This window comes from Thermobia domestica, chromosome 6, assembly GCF_964235325.1.
Source record: "Thermobia domestica chromosome 6, izTheDome1.hap1.1, whole genome shotgun sequence".
Taxonomy (NCBI): Eukaryota; Metazoa; Arthropoda; class Insecta; order Zygentoma; family Lepismatidae; genus Thermobia; species Thermobia domestica.
In genome coordinates, this window is record NC_137459.1 from 95,934,799 (window position 1) to 95,957,272 (window position 22,474).

At 36.2% G+C, this 22,474-nt stretch overlaps 1 protein-coding gene across 1 annotated transcript in view; it reads left to right on the forward strand.

Moving 5' to 3' along the window:
- LOC145687243 (uncharacterized) overlaps window positions 1–22,474 on the forward strand; it is a 74,881-nt gene that overhangs the window by 38,843 nt on the left and 13,564 nt on the right. Inside the window, exon 6 of the mRNA XM_081760717.1 lies at window positions 4,469–4,600. Coding sequence (XP_081616843.1) covers window positions 4,469–4,600 — 132 coding nt within the window. The remainder of the gene's footprint in view (window positions 1–4,468; window positions 4,601–22,474) is intronic.

Below are 22,474 nucleotides of genomic sequence, written 5' to 3' on the forward strand. Positions count from 1 at the left end.
TTCTATACCGATCACTCCACAAATCAACAGTCACTGCACCACCAATATCATCAAGCACCTCCTTCACCTCACTAGATACCGTATCTCGAAGAGACGCAGCTTCTTCTGTCAACGCCCTAGAAATCGTAGTTGGATAAGGAAATAGATCTTTCGCGTTTATTTGTCCATATGTCGTACCCGTTTCAAGCAAGAATTGCGAAAATTCTACAAAACCGTTCCCAGAAACAACAAAGAAAGGAACAATATCTTTTGAAACAAAGGTCACAAGTCTTTTTGTTGCACTTTGCTTTAAGTTCGGTGGAAATGGAACACACTTGTTCTGTGGTTTCACATTCAAAAAACTAATCATTGACGCCTGCTTTAGATCACATTTGTGTTTTGCTATAATTGATGTACCTGACTGATGTCCCTTGTAAGTGTAAACTTTCTTGCATTTGAAATATGCCACAACATCTTTGACTTTAGTATCACCATCGTACACATGACCAGAACTTTTCCATATTATTGATTTCAGTTTATTTTCTTGCACAATAGTATATACTCCATGCTTTAATTTGGAAGTAATTGTAGTGGCTGAGGTAGCCTCCATCCCAAACTGACACTAGCACCAGCAATTGTACTAAATTTAAAAAAAAGTGCCGCAACAACGCAATACAATCTGCATGATTTCACGATCACGCTTTTGCTGAAACTAGAAGTGAAAATAACTTCGAATACAAATAGGAGGTATATGCCTTTAATTTCGGGAAGAGGCAATAGAGGAAGTTTAGAATTTACTGCTTTTCTTTTCAGCCCCACTTATTGTTGGACACACTTAGGGTCGGAGAGAAACAACACATTGGTTGTTCTTTCTTTCTTTACCAGAGGCCTAGAATATACATACACACACGAAGAGAGAGAGAGAGAGAAATTGCTGTTATAAAACTCCAATCCGTCTGGATTTTCATTGAGGTCATTGGTACCTCTCCGAAAAGAGAAATCTGCGGGATTGCAAATGTGCATTCGGTATCTGCTGTACTTCAAAGAAAACAGTAAAGAAGAATTTTTTTTTAAGAGAGAGAGAGAAAGATGAGCGTATTTTTCTAGATTTTAGCTGCTGAAGAATGATGTGATTTTTTACTATTTCGGTGGCCTACGCGCTTCTCCAGTTCGCCACCCGTTTCCAGTTTACGGAAGGGAATGTGGTGTGGTAAATTATGGTTTTGGTTCCTGACCTCTCAGGCTGGGAAAACTTTATTTGAACACATTTCTTCATCTTCAAGGCCAATGGTCTGAAAATTTTCAGCTTTATCAGAGGGGCTTTGGAGACATTATTTTTCATTTTTACAACAAATAGCGGTACTTGAGGAGTAGCGAAGGGGCCTGTCGTTTCGTTCTGTTTAGGTCAGAGATGTCATTCACCTACAAAACGGCTGCAAAAAATATTGATAAGAGCAATAAAAGGACAACTCTCATGTCATTTCTTGTCCTTTTGCTGTCAATGAGTCACAAGCTTCAAACACACTTATTTTGATTTTAGCTATTTTTCAACCTGTTTCAAAACGTTAATTCAAAACAAACGTTTCTTAGTGCTCTTTCCACCATCATCACAAATTTTATAGTGATTTTTTTTTTAAGTAGGGAAAAGATGTAGGATACCATATCCGCAACTTTATCCGCTATCCGCACAGAAAAGAAATATATATCCGCATCCGCGCAGACCTCTAACTATTGATCTGGTTGTATTATAGAGTATGTCAATCAATGTCCTCCTGCCGATATTTATATGGTACAAGATTTCATATCTGTATCTCTCTTGATTTCTACGTTATCACAGGTCTAACATACAGGCTATATACAAAGATGCCAATTTAATGGAGACACCTGAGAAAAGTGCAACTTACTAGATTAACATGGCGTTACACCAACTTTCGACCTCACAACTCTGGTGCTACGTGGAATTGGGTCACAGAGGTCACGAATGATAACAAATGGAATATTACACAATTCCGCGCAGTACATCACTCAGTTCCGCGAGAGACGATGGACTCGCCATTCTACGCTGAATTTGTGTTTCTAGAACGGGCCACAGATCTTTAATAGCGTTAAGATCCCGGGATTGGGTGCACCAGTTGAGATGTTCAACTTAATCTCGATGTTCCTCAAACCACGTCGTAACAGTTTCATCTGTATGAACGAGTGCATTATTATCCTGGAATATAGTATCATTGACTGGTAACAACATCTGGACTATAAATTGCTCATGTTCCTTAAAATGGCGATGCTCATGAAAATACACATCAACAGCTCCAGCAGTCTGAATTGAAACGTTGTTATCTCGGGAAATTGTCATTGGTTGGAGACTCCTGGACCATAGGATGCACGTAGATACCTGAAATGTCCACCTAATCATTAACAAAAAGGCGTCCTGTAAGTGTCATTACATGCACAGAAGACCAGTAAATCGCGGCCAACAGCACCACGAAACTACCATGTTCCACAGTAGGGAGAAGACAGTTTGGAATATAAACATCTTTGGGCATCATGGTCCATATATAAACATGGTCTGTTGTTAGAAATGAAGTCAGAAAGAATTAGTTGGACCATATTACTAATATTCAATTTCCGGCAGTCAACTTTACATGTTCTTCGCACTATAGCCGTGATCAGCACTTTGGAAATCGCAACCCGACCGGGTATTTTTAGGTTATGTTACTCGCATCGAACTTTATCGCAGTAGACTGCTCCAGGTGCTGATTGAACTCCTCACTCATTTCTATTGCATTCACTGTATGGTCTTAATGACAATCCTAAGCAATGCGTGGTGATCTCTGTCACAGATTTCTGTTCAGTCTACTATTAGTCTTCGCCGATGTTTTGGCATTAGTTTTGTAGGCTATTATCACTTTCGAATTGTTCCTCGTGACAGTTAGTGCACAGACCACCTTAGATTCACTTGAGCCAACTAATGGTGCACTCACAATTTGACCCCTTGGAAACTCGAAAAGGTCCCCAATTTTGCATCATCACCATGAGCGTCTGCTCGCTTCAGCACACACATGCCTCCGTTCTACCTCGCTTGTCGTACTATAGACGATTTATTTATTTCCCCACGAACAACGACCAGGCTTCTTAGATGTATCCTCATGTTACCACTTCTCACATTTACGTGTTGCAAACTACAGGTGTTTCCATTATTTTGATGGCCATCCGTGTTCCAAAGAAAAGTTTGCAAATCTACAGCTAAATCTATAGACGTCAATGTTGCTATAATCTCAGTCAGACGAACACACGGTACTGACTGTACTACGAAACAAAACGCTTTGAGGGAAGAGAAAATATGTGGGAGTTTGAGAAAAGGAATTATATTCATAGATCCGATAAGTCAACCAGGCATACACAAGCCGAAAATATTTATTTGTCATTAGAGCAAGACAAGATTTTTAACAGAGTTTCTGATTTTTTACTTCTTCAGAATAATAACGCCTATTGAGTTTCACTCTCTAATCCCCACTTTCAAGAAAGAAATTACACAAAATATAATGCTTAATTCTGTGAATAAGTAATACTTGGTTCACTGTATACTTCTCTCTGTGACATTGGGGAAGAGGTCTCAGACTTTTTACGAGGAGCTTGAACTTTCTCGGAAGGAGTCTGACGATCTACTGCCTACCGCACAACAACCTCCCAGTTGTTTTACAAGTTGGCTGCTCTTTGTTCCATTTCCTAGCACTTTGATTTAGGGTTTTTATCTAGAGCACAAACAATATTCGCTCAGATATTGTATTCTTGATAGTTCACCTTTAATTTCTGTCTCGTATAGCATAATTATGTATATACTCGTACATACAAGATACCACACCGACAAATTTTAGGAAATAATTCCTCTCGTTAAAATGTGAAATAAATCATTGATCAATATAGTTGCATAAATTCGTCATTTCGGAGGTATTGTCTGCCGAAACTTCGTCGGAACGATATGAAAGAGCCAAAACTCGAATACAAAATGTCGGATGATTAAAAAAAAATGCTGCTTTTGAGTCGTAGATTTTATTAATATACCAATGGGTGTGGAGTGTGTACCAGTTTAGAGTTTCTGATTTATTATCATTATTTTGTAGAATATTCCATGAATTACTATTTCCCTCTCAGGCTAAGTCTTGGGCAATTTCACACCATCTGGTGAGTTAATGGAATATACGGTCAAAATAATCACTAATTCCGTTTATCCGACCTTGATGCGGTATTTCAAACTCGAATTATGGTCTTTTATTTTATTTTTGTTTATTATTCTGTCAGATTTTCGACGGTTGTATCTTCGAAATGGCACAGATCAATATTTCTTATATTTTCGTATATTTGTTTTGTACTTTTAATTTCTTATTACAGTTGACTGAGTTGAATATTTTATGTAGTTTATTATTAACATATTGATTAATTTTTGTCATTTTCATTAATTGATTTACTGTAACTACTTGCTTACTTTTAGGTAATCCAGGGGTGTCTACTTACTATACAGAATTCATGGAAACGATTTACGAACAACTTGGAATGCCGGTGTGGGTGCTGTCACATGCAGGACATGAAATTCCCGATGATGATAAAATACCACCGTTAAATGGTAATTCTATTTTTGTTCTGTACTCAAGCACGAGAGTTATCTTTACACCATTTAGTAGCTTTCTATAAGCTTAACACAGTGCAGAAATGCTTGAGTTACGTCTAACATTGCACATGATTTGATTAAGAGTCCTGTAAAACCTAGAAAAGTTTGATAATTAAAAGTTACAGAAATGAGCCATTCGCTCACTCAACTGAAGTATTTTGTAAAGTAAGTTTGTTCTTTGTGCTTGAGCGATTCGTGCTTTTTGACAAATGAGAAATTTCGTGACAGCAATGTATATTTTACTGAGTAGTTTGTAAATTTTAGAACATTACGCAGAGAAACCATAACATTATTTTAGTGCTGGAACAACAGGTATTTCTGCTGCTTAAGGGGTCCATTTTTGGCCGATTACGAGAAATTTGCAAACCCACGCTTTGCTATTCCTTGCAGAAGTTTAATGTTCGGTCGGTAGATATGTGTAGAAGTTCAGCACCTTTGTGTTCATTTTTTTCCCTCTGTCTTGCTTTTTATGCACATGGCTCAACATTTTAGCACAACTATAAAAGTGTTTGTACCTTTTTCTTCGGAACTACTGAAGGCATTCGTTTAATTTTTATACCACACACTCTACACTAGCTGGTAATGCTACCGAACTAAGATTATTTTTTTAGGGTACATACAAAGCCAATAATTATTTTTTTAAAAATTCAAAGAATTTTAATAGTTATTTTTTATATTCACCAAAGAGTAATTAAGAGAAATAAAGGAACTATGCTATATTTCTAGTTCAGTAAATAGAAGTACATATAAGTAAAATTGGTACAAAATTTGGCTACTTTAGCACTAATAGTTTGTAAGAAAATGGCACATGTATGTCCGAAAATGCATTTTTGAGAAATTAGTAGTTAAAATTCACAATGGATTTTCATCAACAAGGCGAATCACAACATTCAGAAAGCACCATAACCATATTCTTCGTCTTTGGCTTTGTCCTCTTCATCCTTTCTACACCTTTTTTTCTTCATTCTTGATTCCCTGGTAAGCTTCAGGATTGCCAACTCAGATTTTGTTATACGTTTTCTGTCCGTGTCTCGCAGTAGTTCGGAGGTGTATTTACTGCTTGAAATTTCCATCTTTTCCAGAACACCAATTCTTTGCTTCACGGCTACTATTAAAATACAGAACAGCATCATACACTGCAATTTGTATGATTTTGTAACCCGCAAATGGGTTATTCCATGTGAGATCAACAAAACCCGGAAGCCGACCTTATTAGATTTTTACCAAATTTTAGTATTTCGTAGGGATTGTCGAGGTATGAAATTGTGCAAAGTTATAGCTTCCTGTGTGACGAAGTTTCTGAATTATGAGGGCCATAAATACGAAAAAATCGTTCATTTTGGTACATACTCGCAACTTTTGCTCAGCACTGCTGTTGATCTAATTAGCGTAGGGAGCTGCTTCTAGTTGTGTTTGAAAAGGGATAAATTATGCTTTCCAACGATATATCGCATGCCTAGTTTTGGAAGAATATCTATTCAATGTCTTATTGCTTCCTCTCAATTCTGGCGGGCTTTCATATAAATCTCTCGCGCGCTAAGTTTACTAACACGAAAACAAGGAACTGTGAACGCAGAAAGTAAACAACAATAAGCAAAATGATGTGAGTGTATTCTTTTCGGAACGACAAAAGAAAAATATATTTACTACAGCATTACAGAAGAGTGGGATGATCAAACAACCTGGATCAAACGTCGACTGAAAATACATATATTTAAGCATGAAAATACAACGGAAGTGCACAATAATTTTGCATTTCTCGAAGGAAACCTGATGTCTTACGAACATGAAACTTCCAGCAATGAAACTTCAAAGACCGTAGATTATGAAAATGATACTTTTCAAAAATCGAAAATTTTGACCCCAAACACGGACAATCCCCCCCTAAGATTCGTTTTTCTCTTTGTCATAATTTTAACCTGAAAAACGGCAATATGAAGATGATTAAACTCAAGAATTACATGCGGTGTAATGCAAGTAATTTAAACTTATAATTCAGACCTTTAAAATCACAGCTATGATGTTTCGTAATCACTACGAGCTTCGTAGACAGATGAAAGAGTTAAAGAAAAAAATTAAAAGATGGCAGGTAAAAGAACAAGAATAATTTTGCCTTTTATACTAAATCCTATTTCTAATTATAAAATTGAAAGTGACTATGTTTGTGACTCTTAATCTCTTGAACCACCCGACCGATCTCGATCAATCTTTCAGCATAGATAAGGTTCGGTCCTGACACGTTTTCTTCATTTCACTTTTACAGTGCAACGAAGGGGAGGGGGATGGGGGATTTTATATGTCAAAAAAGTAGAAATAAAAGTGACTGTCTTTGTGACTTCATCACGTTTAAACCACCCGACCAATCTTAACTAAATTTTCAGCATAGGTGAGGTTCAGATATGAGGTGGTTTTTATCATATCACTTTAGCTGTAGAGCTTAGGGGAGGGGGATGGGAGGGGAGAAATTTATAAAAATAAATAATACTTAATAACTCTTGAATCACCCGACCGATCTCGATCAAATTTCCAACATAGATAAGGTTCAGGCCTGAGATGTTTTCGTTATTTCACTTTTACAGTGCAACGAAGGGGTGGGGGAAGATATATGTAAAAAAAAAGTAAAAATAAAAGTGACTGTCTTTGTGACTTAATCACGCTTAAACCACGCGACCGATCTTTAAAAAAAAAAAAAAAAAAAAAAAAAAAAAAAATCAACATACATGAGGTTCGGACCTGAGGTGGTTTTTATCATATCACTTTAACGGTAGAACTTAGAAGAGGGGCGAGAGGGGGGGGAGAAATCTATAAAAAATAAATGAAACTTAATAACTCTTGAACCACCCAACCAATCTCGATCAAGTTTTCAACATAGATGACGTTCGGGCTTGGGATAATTTTTATCATTTAACTTTGACGGTGCAACGTAACGGAGGGGGATTCGGAGATATATATATGTAAAAAAATGAAAATGAAAGTGACTGTCTATGTGACTTCACTCTTGAACCACCTGACCGATCTCGATCAAATTTTCAACATAGATTAAGTTCGAACATGAGATGATTTTTGTCATATCACTTTGACGATGAAACTTAAAGGAGGGGAAAGACTTTTACAAATGGTCGAAAATGATCAATATTAGTGTCGAATCTATAGTTTTTGAGGTCGCTGAGATGAACAGTGACACTTCTGATGGCATTTAAGTCCAAATTGAGCCTCGCAAAAATTGTGGGAGGGGTATATATATATATAATCAAAATTACCAATATCACTGTCGAATTCATACTTTTCGGGGTCGCTGAGATGACCAATGACACTTCCGATGCGTGGCACGCAACATGGGGAGGAGAGGGGATATATAAAAATTATCGAAAATGACCAATATCAAGGAGCGCTTTAGTAATAGTAAAAAGTGACTGACTAACGAAACATATTACTATTTCTTTCTTAATTTAACCCAGCGAAGCGGGTAATTGATGCTAGTTTCTAATATGTTCAAACGTTCTCTTATGATCGGCACTTTTCCATCTGCTTGGAAAACACATGAAGTCTTAGCGTTCCCCAAAACAAGTAATATCATAAGTGTTAATGCTTTTCGGCCAGTTAGTATTTTCCCTGCTTTTTCAAAGGCGTTAGAATATATTATTAGTGATCGGATTCGAACCCTGTGATGATATACAAATTTTTCGATCCATTTCAGTCAGGCTTCAGAAAGAACCACAGTACTGCTACAACTCTTACCTATGTAACTGATGACATTAGACTAGCAATGAATAGAAAGCAGGTAACTATTTTTGCTCTATCAGGTTTCTCTAAAGCTTTTCAATTACATATAAGATCCTCTTCTGTAAATTGGCGACGAAATTTAACTCTTCCGATGGTGCTGTGAAATGAGTTCAAAATTATCTACAGGGACGGCAGAAATTTGTAATCGTATCCGATACTTCCTCTTCGCTGTGGAATCTCAGTCACGACATCCCTGAAGGAAGCGTCTTTGGCCCTCTCCTATTCTGTCTGTACATTAATGACCTTCCTTCTGTCTTACAATATTGTATCACCTATACGCATATGATTTTCAGATCTATATCTCAGGTCAACCCGAAAATCTGGACAGTTCAAATTCAACAAATAAATTATGGTTTGAACCGCATTTACTTGTCAAATAAAAATGGGTTTACCATAAATTCACTTAAATGTAAGTGCATTTCTGTCTCCTCTAAACGACTTACATAAATTCACCGTTCGAATATACCAGCAGTACAGACAAATGGAACAACTATGCTATTTTCTGAAACTGATACACATCGCGGGATAGTAATAGATAAATTTCTTGAGTAGAAACCTCACATCAACGCTGTATGTAAGAAAGCGTTCTGATCTATGCATTCCCTCAGTAGACTAAAGAAAATTCTTCCCACTGAAACAAAGTTACTACTTGTAAAATTACTAGTATTTTCTCACCTTGAATATTGTCATGTAGCTTTATTAGACTTAAATGAAGAATTAACGTACCGTTTACAAGGTATCCAAATTACCTCTATACGGTTTGCTTAAACGACCAAATCATTTAACTCCATACTACAGAAAGCTTGACCTTCTGAAACTGGCCGATAGACGTTATTTTCACCGACTCACACTTCTCTTTAAATCTTTGCGCTTTCAACAACCTTCCTACGTATTTCAACGATTGCAACCACTAAATGCTCAGCACGATCACAATACAAGATCAGGTATAAATATAATCCTTCCTCTTTCCCTACACTCGTGGAAATATTACTCTAATGCGTTCTTTACATCCACTATCTGTGTCTGGAATGACCTTCCATCAAATACACGACAATCTCACTCAGTGAATTTAAGAAGTCAGTTCAGGAAATATCCTCCATGACTCTCTCTGGGCTTATTGATATCTGACAAAAATGCAGATTTTTTTTTTCATTCTTTTTACCTTTAATTTGTTCTTTTATTCTCTAAATGTATGTACTACATGTTTATTTGTAGTAATCTCTCTGTGTGTGCGTGTGTATGTGATATACAGGGTGACTGTAATTCGATGCATTCCTTGCAAGGGGATATTCTACAAGTACTTGGTACATTTTTTTACCTATATGAACTGGGGTTCGCAAATCAATAGTTTGAGTGATTTGCACACGTGTGATTTCTTCGAAATTTGCCGGGTAACGAGAGGTGCGTGGGAAAGTTTTACCCTGATCCAATTCTACATATCGTAGAGCGATGGAATTTCATATGCGTAATCCAGCATACCTATACCTCATGTACGTCATGTGGTAATATTCAACACGTTACTCTGCACCGTTGCTGTGTTATAGGTCCAAACGTAAAGTAAGGAGTAGTGGTCCAAAATCCATTACTGCACCTCAGAAAGCAGAGTGGCAACATCGCTGAAGTACTTGCTCCTAGCAAATTACTACATGGTTGGGAAGAGGTGGAATAAAGATGGTGTGCAGTCAAGAGAAAACGCGAACTAAAACGGATTTCATACGCAGGGTCGTGCATCTGTCTGGCCAACATTCGAGCAGTGAACAGGTGCGTTGTTTTCCACGAGGCGGATACCTTTTTTCAGCATGCCACGTTCTGGAATTTTACAGAACCCCGCAATGCACGCAACAGTGAAGTGTAGTATATCCAGGTAATTGTGGGAACCTTTGTTTGGAAAGCAAGTAGTAATAACCCACGCTGATCGCAAATAAACATGATCATCACTTTGATCGCTTAGAGTTGAACACGGGCTTCCTTTGGTGGTGGTACGTCGACACACTGTCATTGCTGACTAGGTTTTCCCATATTTTCTTTACTCCTGCCAGGCGAAGGCCGGAATGGCACCTTCTAGAATGCTACGGCCAGTTCCTTCCCAAATCCTAAGACACACCTAAAAGACCGTTGTGATCCCGGAGTTGGAGGTCCGAACCCTTCTCTGAGTCATTCTCTTGCATAAATGCATAAAGAAAGAAAGAAATTGCAATCAAATACATCCTTTTAATAACTCAAAACAAAATTAAAACCATTGACGTACCAACTGCTACAATGACAGCCTATTGTTATAAGCTTCCTACAAAGGTAAAAATGTAAACCTTGGAAAGTGATAAAATAACACATTTGATGTATTCGATTGCTATTTATTTATTTATGCATGCATGAGAATGACTCAAGGAAGCGCTCAGACCTCCAACTCCGGGATCATATCGGTCATTCAGGTGGGTCTAGGATTTGGAAAAAAAAAAACTGGCTCTGGTATTCTAGAAGGTACCACCCCAGCCTTCGCCTGGTGGGAGTGAAAAAAATATGGGAAAACCAAGTCAAGCCAATGACAGCGTGCCGAAATACCACCACCAAAGGAAGTCCGTGTTCAACTCTGAGCGACCAAAGTGATGATCATGTTTATTTGCGATCAGCGTGGGGTATTACTTCTTACTTTCCAGGCAAATGGTACCACAATTACCTGGATATACTATACTTCACTGCTCCGTGCGTTGCGAGATTCCGTGAAATCCCAGAACGTGGCATGCTGACGAAAGCTGTCCGCCCCTGGAAAACAACGCACCCGTTCACTGCTCGAATGTTGACCAGACAGATGCACGACCTATGTATGAAATCCGTTTTAGTTCGCGTTTTCTCTTGACTGCACACCATTTTGATTCCACTCTTCCCAACCATGTAGTCATTTGCTAGGAGCAAGTACTTCTGCGACGTTGCCACTCTGCTTTCTGAGGTGCAGTAATGGATTTTGAACTACTACTCCTTACTTTACGTTTGGGCCTATAACACAGCAACGGTATAGGGCAACGAGTTGAACATTACCACATGACGTACATAGGTATGCAGGATTACCCATGTAAAATTTGATCGCTCTACGATATGTGGGAGTGGGTTAAGGTAAAATTTTCTCGCGCATCTCTCGTTAGCCGGCAATTTCGAAGAAATCACATGTGTGCAAATTACTCAGTTTGCGATCATATAGGTAAAAATCTTCCAAAGTACTTGTAGAATTTCCCCTTGCAAGGAATGCATCGAATTACCAGTCACCCTATATATATATATATATATGGTGTGTGTGTGTGTGTGTGTGTGTGATTGTGAGTGTAATGTTTTGGTTGTGTTATTTACTACAGTGCGTAAAAATTCATATTTAATACATATTGGATTATGTGCACTAGTATTTGTATCTGTATGTATGTCATTTCAATCATTATTATATAAATATTAATCGTGATCATTGCATGGTCAAGCAGAAGACAAGACATGATTAGCCGTAACTTCGCTATGTAAAATGAGTAAATCAATAAAACAATAGATATAAAACCTTTAGTAATATTCCATCTAGAGAGATGAATCTATTTTGTGTTTTCTGTCAGTTTTGCACCAGTATGCTCATGCAAATTGCTGTCAGCGTCTATCTTCCTTGCTTACCTTCCAAATTAACCAAATAATCCAAGTCACTGGAATTCAGCCTTAACGGTGGTTCTTTTGTAAGTAATAACAATATCCTATTTATAAATGGCCAACGCCTCAGTACGTCACACTAGTTCGTAATAATAAACTCTCAGGCTAATACATATCGTACGTGCAGACAATTTGTCGATTTAAAACTAATGTGTCGATTTAATTACAACTTAAAAACTGTATTCTTTAAAAACATAAGACCACTCAAAATTTTTCTCCCTAAAATTATCATGAAACAGCCAGATAGACATACACGTTCATACATAGCCTTCCTTGCTGATCTAATGGCCAACGTGTGTGCCTTTGATGCACGAGGTCCCGAGCTCGATTCCCTGTGAGAGAATCTCGAACCTACGATCGAGTACTACTTACTTTTACTACTTAGATCCCACTATAAACTGTATGTTTTATTTATAGAGACTTGCTACTGTATAACCTAGACTAAAGGGCGTGAATACAAATCAATCAGTCGAAACATGCACATAGGTTCATACACTCTAAAGAAGGTAAGATACATTTATAAGCACTTTCGGTAAACGCTTCATATGATAGGAGGGGAAGAATTAGGAAGGAAGAAAGAATAATTAGAAACCAGTGAATTTTGCGTATCCCATACTCGCAGTTCACCTGAAACAAGAAGAGCTTCCCTTATTCGCCCTAAAATCGTTTACTCAAGACTCCCTTCTTCCCTAGCGTTACAAGAGCTGGTCCCTTGAACGGATACTCTTCCACCAAAGAAATGCAACAAACTCGGATGTAAATCTTGTATATTCGGTACCTCTTTGACCTTTCAACTGTCTATCACGAAGATAGCATACTTTTCACCACTTCAGTAGTTCCGATTCTTGCAGCCTATGTACTTTACATCCTTAAATGCATTTACTGTCCAGCCTTTTTTATTTACAAAACTCTCAACTTCTGTTTCGATTGGATCATGAACAATCATCGATTCAGCTGGGGACCCCAAATCCCTCAATTTCCCGTTCCAGAATACGCAACCTTTCACGATATTACATTTGACAACCAACACCTTTCAGGAAAGTATCGTTAAAAATCTCTCCCCTAGACTCTTCCATGTCCCTCTGAAACAAATGGAGGAACACTTTAACATCATATCCGCAAGTCACCTCCTTATTTTAACCGTCTATACTATAACCCACCTCAATAATTTATTTCCATAAAACCTGTATTCATCTTTTTGTCGTGTTTTTCCTAAATAATTTTCGTTCTTTATTACCTGATTACAAGTAATTTTTGCGTTAGTGTTATAACACGATTGGGTTCGATTCCTGCTTGTCCCTGTTCGGGAAGACATTCTTATAACACGATTGGTTCGTGTTCCTGTTCGGAAAAGCCATTCTTATAACCGGTAGGGTTTGGTTCTTACCTGTTCCCATTCGGGATAAGCAATTCTTATAACCCTACTGGGTTCGATTCTTGTCCGGTACACCTTTCTTATGGTGGGTTCTAGTGGTTGGTGGAAAACAAATATTCATTCCGCAGCTGACAATACTAGAATAAAGAATCCGCAAACCTCCAAGTTGGATCTCGAACCAATTTGGATTCCGGTTGAGGTTGCGACTGCGGGTGCCCACCGTCCTCGTCACGCCTGCTAGCATCAACAGAATGCACGCAAGTATTTAGATATAATATCCACCATTTCGATAGTGATTCATGTAATGAATATGGTAAAGATAATTGCAAACAAAACATATGCATTAAGGAACTTTTATTCAATTAACACAAGTTATGTATATTACTTACGTGTACAACTTTACTATATTTTATTGAGAAATTTATTTAAACATGTACTCACACCCTATAAGCCCATATCGATATTTATTTAAGATTTATACGAAGGAATAATTATGAACGATTGATTTCTTTCTTTCTTTAAAGAAAATAACACACCGTAGTTGCCGGCTGGAATTTACTTTCAACGATATATTAACATTCAACACACGCTATTTATTCACACTACACCTCACTGCACTGAAAATTGATGGATTTTTTTTTTTTTTTGGGGGGGGGGGGTCTTGTAGTTATTCCCAGTGAAGAAATTCCTTATTGATTCGTGTTGTCTCTCCAATGGTCATGTTTTGGGCTCCGTCTTGGATGCTGCTAGTTAACTTTGGAAATAATTAAATTTGTACCTGCATCGATCCCTTGTATACAAATCGTGCCCTTTCATTACTTTGAATATTATGCGTTGCTTTTGCATACGTTCATTAGTTTCATGAAAATTTTGCGTTCAAACACTTATTTTAGTTCCACTTCATTTTCATATAACTTAATCCACAATATTTTCAACGATGCTCAAAGAAATTTTAGATTTTTTTCGATGGACGCAACATAAGCGGGACAGTCTATGTAGCCATCATCACCAAACACACCTTCGCGCCTTCCAGACTAAGCGTCTGTGTTCTTACACCTAATACTTACTGCGATTATTACTGAAAAGTATATTTTCATAAACATTATATACATTGTCAAATTTCATTTTGATCCATCATTAAAGTTACGTAGTTAAAATGTTGAAAATAATTAAGATTAATATCGATGAGGTTGGAATTAAAGGAACTATTTTTCGTAGAGTTACTACCCCTTTCTGTTCTTTGTGCCTTCAATAGATATTGCAAGTCACCACTGTACAATGCTGCCAATTCGTTGAGAAAGATAAAACTAACAAAGTTTGCATCGACATATAATCCATGGAGCCTTATTCCACTTCAGCCAAGAGTAACTGGGAAAATTAAATGAAATGGGAGTGAGGGGGGCCACACGCTCACTGTGTTCGGATTATGTGCATCACTCTTAGGACCATGTATATCACTATTAGAAAAAAACAAATACGTATAGGTAGAATCTCCTGGTTAATAATCTATATTTTTCATATACAGTTTATAAATAAATAATATATCCTAGTAAAGTAAGAAACTATCAACTGCATCAGGTTGGGAACGAACGCCATACTTTTTCACGCCAAAGAATTCGTTTTTCTCGATTTTGTGTGAAACTTCACATGAGAATTTATCTCCAACAATGTCAGTTTTTCAGCTCGAAGTGATCTATCGATTGATATATATATCTTATGTTTTTTTTTTTTTTTTTTTATAATATAGTTATGGGTCTGCGCCAATATAGAAAATCACATTTGCAGGATCTCGATCAGCATCTCGATCTGGATCCGCAGATAATGAAATAACAAATATCGAACTTATTCTATGACGAACACGATTTCAAAATAGTTCCTACTATAACAATTGTAAATACCTCCTTTATAATTTCATGAATCCTCTGATATAATATCAATAAAATTCAATGTAAATATTCAATATTTTTTCTTCTTATTGTGTGTCAATTATCCTAAATGAAACATAATAAAATTCATACAAACAGAAAAAAAGGAAAATATACTTACATAAGAAGCCGGCAAGTTTAAATTTCTGACTAAGAAAATTGTAAATGGGTAATGCCATATATGTCATTTAATTTTAGAGGTGTACGTGGGATCCCTTGTTCGATTCCGGGCCAAGTGGTGGACAACATCGTGTCCGTGGGTTTCCTTGGGGTATTCCCTTTCTTTCTACATTCTCATTCCACCAATTCTTCTATCATCGTTCACTTACTTTAATCATTCGTCTTCCTTAGCTTTAAGGGATCAATCGTGGGGCGTTAAACTGGATGATATAATTCCATTTCAATTGTAGACGAACTCAATTTTCTTTGTTTTTCCTAACTCATAAAACAAGTGTCTTTGCTCAGAAAGCAAAAGTATAACAGAGGTGCCGTAAAAAATAAATAAATAAATAAATAAAATTCGGAAAGAAGAATAAGCCATCCCACTCAAACCTTCATAAAATCAGATTAGCACTCATATTTATTATTTCTGTTAAACGCAGAAAAAAAAAACTAATTTTTTCTATCGGTTATTTGTTCCGAAAGAATAATCAATACTTTATTACAAAATGCAAATAATTAATAGCCTTTAGAAGAATGATTACTAAAATTCTTGTCTTTTCACAAATGTCCGCATGTTTATCAGCCGTCCGCATACGAACTAAAACTAGATCCGCATCCGCACAGACCTCTAATTATAGTTAAATATAAAATAGTTTGAGTTAATCGTAATTTTGGGCTATCTAGTTAAGCATACTATGTGCAGTTACCTTGCTAGTGTCATAAAGAAAAGCTCAATTAATCTATACTTCAGTAGCACTTTCATCTTAGTACTTTCACCTAGCTTGGTTATTGTACAGCATCAGTTTTTGGGTTTTTTTAAAAAAAATATCGACAACTGCGCGTGAACATTTATACTCACCTATGTCATTTTGTTTAGCTAAATGACCTTTATCAATTGGTATATGTCTCATTTCTTCCCGTTAAATGCTAATAATAATGTAAAATTTTGATTATTATCTTTTTTCATTTCTTTAATTTTTTGTTCATTTCTACATTAATTTATATTTTTCATTTAATTATAATTATTCATTCTCTGACCTACGAACCGACCTACCTGTTTCGTTAGTTTCGTCTTCTGCCAGTAAATTAACTGTATCTTCAGCTTGGTTACATTATTCCGTGACTGCATCAAAGATGATGTTTCCCACTGGACGCTTTAAAGCTGCGTTCCAGTAAATTAATTTTTCTTCCTATCTGATGAAGCGTGTAGCGCCTTAGTTTTTTTTTTTTTAAACTATTTTCCCTCTATTTTCTCGTAATTCGTGTATATACAGAGTGCGCACAAAGTTCGTATACCTCTAGATACCTTAGTATAAACGTTGTACACAATTACAGCTACATGCATATGCAAAATACCAGAAAATGCGGAATGTATCTCTTGTGAATCCAAAATGTTCGAATGCGTCCTTGCGTGGTCTGCACGTACCTGAATTCCCCTGCAACTTTGGTTGTTCATGTTATCCAACATTCCTTCGGTTACTTCCTCAAAGGCTGCACATACGGCATTTTTTGTATGTTCACCGTTTCTTAAATAACGACGTCACCATACCTTTGACGAAATCCTAGTGTGTTATCCGGTGTCGTAAGATCAGGGCTTTTTCAGGACCAGGCAAGCAGCGCTGGACAATTTGCACTGTTTTTCCAATCCAATGATTGGAAAAGACTTTGCTAAGATGGTATCGAACAAACTAAGGGAAGTGTTTGGCTGCCCAATTTCATGTGTTTGTATCGTCATGCGCAAAAAAAAAAAAAAAAAAAAAAAAGTTCGCATGTACTGTAAATTCCACATTTTCATTAATAAGTCAGTTTTCTTAATATATTATCGCTTCTTGTGCTTTCCTTAACAAAGCAGTGTAGTAATGAATAATTATTTATGATTTTTGAGAAAAATAAAGCAAAATAAGCAAATTATAAGCAAAAAACTTTGATTGTTATGAAACTTTAGTCTGTCGGATAATTACGCGAAGAATATCCCGAGGGAATTGCAGGGAAATTGACTCCACAAAGTGCACAGGTATTAGGAGCACTCATAAATACGTAAAATTGAAGGAACAGAAAATAATGTATTTTTAAGATGAACATACAAATCACACTTCACGCGAAGTTCCAATATGGGAAATCAATCAGTATCTTCAGTTGAAATTATTGAAAAAGACAGAAAATGCCTATTGAAAACTCCAAGTATAAACCTGCGCTTGGAGCGATTCTATTTCTAATATCACAACGCGTTATTGCGTAACATGCCTCCGTGACCAAGCGGGGTTAGCAATGCTGTTGAAATTCTAGAATCGAAGGGTGGCAGTTCGAGCCTGAGTGCAGAGAGCTCTTTTTTTTTATCTTCAATGTAGTGAAATTTTTTTAAAAAATATAAATATCTACTTTGAAGTGCTTGAAAACACAAGACCAGATGAACAATCACTTTTCAAAGCTCAGTCACATTTATTCACTATGTTCATCATTTAGACTATATACGAGGACACTGAAATGAGGAACGTTAACGATCCTTATTAATGCTAATACCACATCCGTTATAATGAGAACAGATTTGAGATCTGAATAGCAACCTTAAACCATACGTCTAAAATGAAAATTATTCATGTTCTTGATATCTATTGCAAACACAGAGGTGTATATGTAGAGAGCGAGTGAGAGTGCGAGAGAGAGATAAAATACTGTATATATGCTTGTATTTGTAATTAAAATAGTTAGTGTAAATCATAATCTGGATTTTTTTATAAAGCTATTTGAACAATCATATAGAAAATGTATAGTGCTAAAAATTGAATTAGATTGCAATTCCAGAATCTGTAACATCTTACATTTCTTATTTATTTACATCGAATGTTAACTTATTGTATAGTTTATAGCATGAATATCAGCTGATATGTAAGACAAAATTATCTATAAATTGAATTTAATTAGGAAATTGATATAGTTGCAATAAGAACAAGTTTATGAAAATGTAGTGTTTAATAATGTTTGTATTTGAAACAGATTTTGCGTAATGGAGTAAATATTTACACCGCCAGCTTTGCAATACTCTGCAGTATAAATTGTCAATCTTATCATTTTACTTATTTCGCTTCAATGTTCATGGAATTTAGTATAGCATTATAAAACATTCAACAACTGATCTGATAGTGAAACATATTTAATAAGATTACCGCACATTACGGTAGATTCCGAGCTCGCTCCCAGCTTTGCGAGTATTTGATAATATTTTATTATTATATTAGATAAAATATTATGTGGAAGAGCTAAATTAAATAAGAAAATGAAATGAAATATTTAAGTTTAACATCTCACTATTACACCCTTTAGGCGGGAAGGTTCTAGAATGCTGGTCCACACATAGAGGTGAATTTGGGTTAATAAACCGTTTGGTTCTTTTTTAAATCAAATCTCAATCCACAGTTTATATAGTAATGCCGAGCGAGCGATAGCGAGTGAAGGCAGGTTAGTAACCAGGTTCATTGCTTTCTTTATCACGACTCACTTGGTATACGGACCAGTGTTCTAGAACCCTTCCACCTTAGGCTGAGGGAGATGATGATTAAAGAAAGAATAAAGATATAAGAATTGGTGGAATGAGAAAGTGGGAAGAAACGGAAATGCTTTGAGAAAACTCACGGACATGATGCTGTCCACCTCAAGCTTGTTTGGACGGAATAAAACCAGAGACCGCACGCACCAAAGGTAAGCGCTCTTCCAGTGAACCATCGCGCTCCATAAATTAAATAAGAAAGATAAGTTGTAGGCCCTATATAATTGAATTTGTATGTAAGAAACTTATTGTCCATAAAGATTCTTTCTCTTCAAGCTTTTGTAATTAATGTTGCAAATCGTCCAATGCTTCGTAATGTGTGTGAAAGAAATAAATGCATGTTTTTCGGCATAGTATCGTCTGCCCCTTGCTGCTATTGGTGGTGTCCCTTTCAACAGCGAGGCTATATGAAACGTGGATTCCGAACCACATGAGCTCAGATCGGGAATGACCCCAGGTGTCCCACGCCAAAAGCGCGTATTACCTGTCACATAAAAAAAATGCATGTTTTTCCACGGGATAGTATCTTTTGCCCCTTACTATAAAATGAAATCGATACACGTTCCTTTCTACCACCTCGTGATTTAATTAAATGTTGTAAAGATTTTAAAGGTTCAATCTCTAACCAAATGGGTAAATGCATGATCTCTCTCTTTGCAGTTCACACAAGACACTATAGAAATATCGCAAAACTTAATAAAAAGAAAAAGAAGAAAAAAACAACATCCTTTCACAGCATGAACCTTACGATTATTGCCATATAATACAGTAGATGACTTGTGTATCTTATTCCGTATTTCATTGAATCCGTGCAGAATTCCCATTCCCGAGACTAGCGTTCGCATCTTATAAGGAGAAAGCAGACTTTGGTAAATGAACTTCTTGGCCATTTTTTGCAAGGTGACAGTGCACATTTTAAGTGTTCATATTACAAACTGGGAGAGCTCAATGGCCTAATATAGAAGAGAAAAAGCGTCTTAAAGATTTAGACTGGCCGCATATGCCGTACGTTGCGCAAATTCATCAAGTGACGGCATGGCAGAATCAGTAGTATCTTTGACTCACGCGCGAAGGGTTCCGGAATCGATTCCCATTGGACTCAACTTTCTTTTTGTTTTTTGCTTCAACCAATAAAATAGTAATTTGTAGCTAAAAGTAAAATGTTAATTCACCATATGTTTATAATGAATTAAAACAATAAAAATATTCAAATCAGTTGTAAAATTTTTCAATGTTCTATTTCGTAAATATCGTCCCTGTCGAGACAAAGGGGCGTATCTCATTTTTACAACTTTTCCAGGAGACAAGTTTAAAGATGTTATCATAAGTTTATTTTATCATGTTCTGTCAAAATTTAATTTGATTTCGTAAGTTACATACTTGACACGAAGGATATCAAACTAAATTTTAAAAGAAGACGAAAGAATAAATAATAATAAAAAGTTTAAACTTGTCTTCTGGAAAAATTAAGAAAATGAGATACGCCATTTTGTCTCGAGAGGGACGATATATTGATATCACGAGTTATATTATGGTGACCACAGTCGTTGTGTAAAAAATGTTCTTGACGCTTCATGTCTACATCTGTTGACAGTGTGTGTGTATTACAAGCACAAGCGCAAATGGCACGGAAGGATGAGGGGGACATATCCCCTCCAATCTTGGAACTAGGGACTGTTCCCCCCGATAATCCGATTTGAAATGTGTTTTTGGGGAGAAATGTGATGACTTGTGTCCGATTGCCACAAAGGAAAATGAGATGAAATTGATATCCCCCAAGAATAAACCTCAAATTTGCCCGCCTACCAATGTTGAAGACAACTCTGCTACCCTGATCCTCCACAGTACTGCTTTTCAACTTCATAAATATTTTCAACATCGCTTTAAAAAAAAATATGGGAACGGTCTTACCCGTCCTTCCCCCAACGTGGAAACAGATTTTTGCGCCGCATATTACAAGAGGAATAAGGAGGAAATCTCCTTTGGTTATAGTTACATTCAGTATTACCAAACGGGATTTCCTTCCCATCCCCCTTGTAATTCTCACACTGTCAACAGATGTAGACACGAAGCGTCAAGATCATTTTTACACAACGACTGTGGTAACCATAATATAACTTGTTATACATCGCGACAAAACATAGCCAATTTTTTCCTCGAAGGTCAAGATCTAAGGGTTTACTTGTCCCTACCATAAATCCTTCATTGTAACTAAATTTCGGCGTTGCCGCACCAACTCAGGTAGAACTGTATAAAGCTCTCAGTATGGCTAACCCTATTACGGTTATCATAGTAGCCCGAGTCCGTGCAGATTTCTAAACACATTACCCCACAGAAATGAGTGCCATAAGTCCAGGCCTTCTAATGGCTGTTGCACCAGGAATTTAGTTATCATCATTATTATTATTGCTAATAATAATATGTAATATTAGTAATAGGCTTAATAAAGATTCTGTCTGTTTATCTGCTCTGCTTGTAAGTATATTATTTCTAACTTTAAGATATAGTTATACAGGTCAATATATAATTGATCAGTTTCTTTCTAATCTGATTCTTCACGTGTATAAAAACTGGACAAACTACAAATTAGGATACTATACACAGGAAATTAATAATGATAGCTTTATTACTCAGATATTAACCTGCATACATTAATACATGTGAGGATTTAGGTACCGTACTTAATAGAATGGTTTTTAATCATTTCTTTTTTTAAAGAAAAAAAGTTTTAAATTGTCATTATAGACAGATGGTCTGTCGAATAATAATAATAATAATAATAATAATAATAATAATATTAATAATAATAATGTTTTCCCAGGACATTGAACAAAGTTATCGTGTCTTGCAAAATATTTTTGATGGAGACAAAGATCATGTTTTCATCAAGATAGATCAATCATCCTCAGAAACTAAGGAAAACGAAAACGAGGACATATTTTGAACTCTTGAAGTGTTAAGTTCCAATTGTTTATTTTACCTATTTATGTGAGAATTTTCAAAATAATGTTCAATAATGATGTAGTGCTTTATGAGATTGATTCTAAGTTGCATGAAGGCAATAATAATAATAATAATAATAATAATAATAATAATGCTATTTATAAAAGACTAACATTAGTGCATCACGCTAACTCCTAATAGTAAATCACGTTGATGCTCACTGCAATAATATAATGCAATAATTTAGATTTGAGCATTTATATTTATGTATCCGCAAGTTCGTTGGTCAGTTAACTAAAAAAAAAAAAAAAAAAAAAAAAAAATGTGAATGCAAACAATTAGAGCTCTTAAGTATTGACTTTAACCTATAATTAGTGCTTGAACTTTTCGGGTAAGCTGTACCCGCCCGATACCCATTGCGT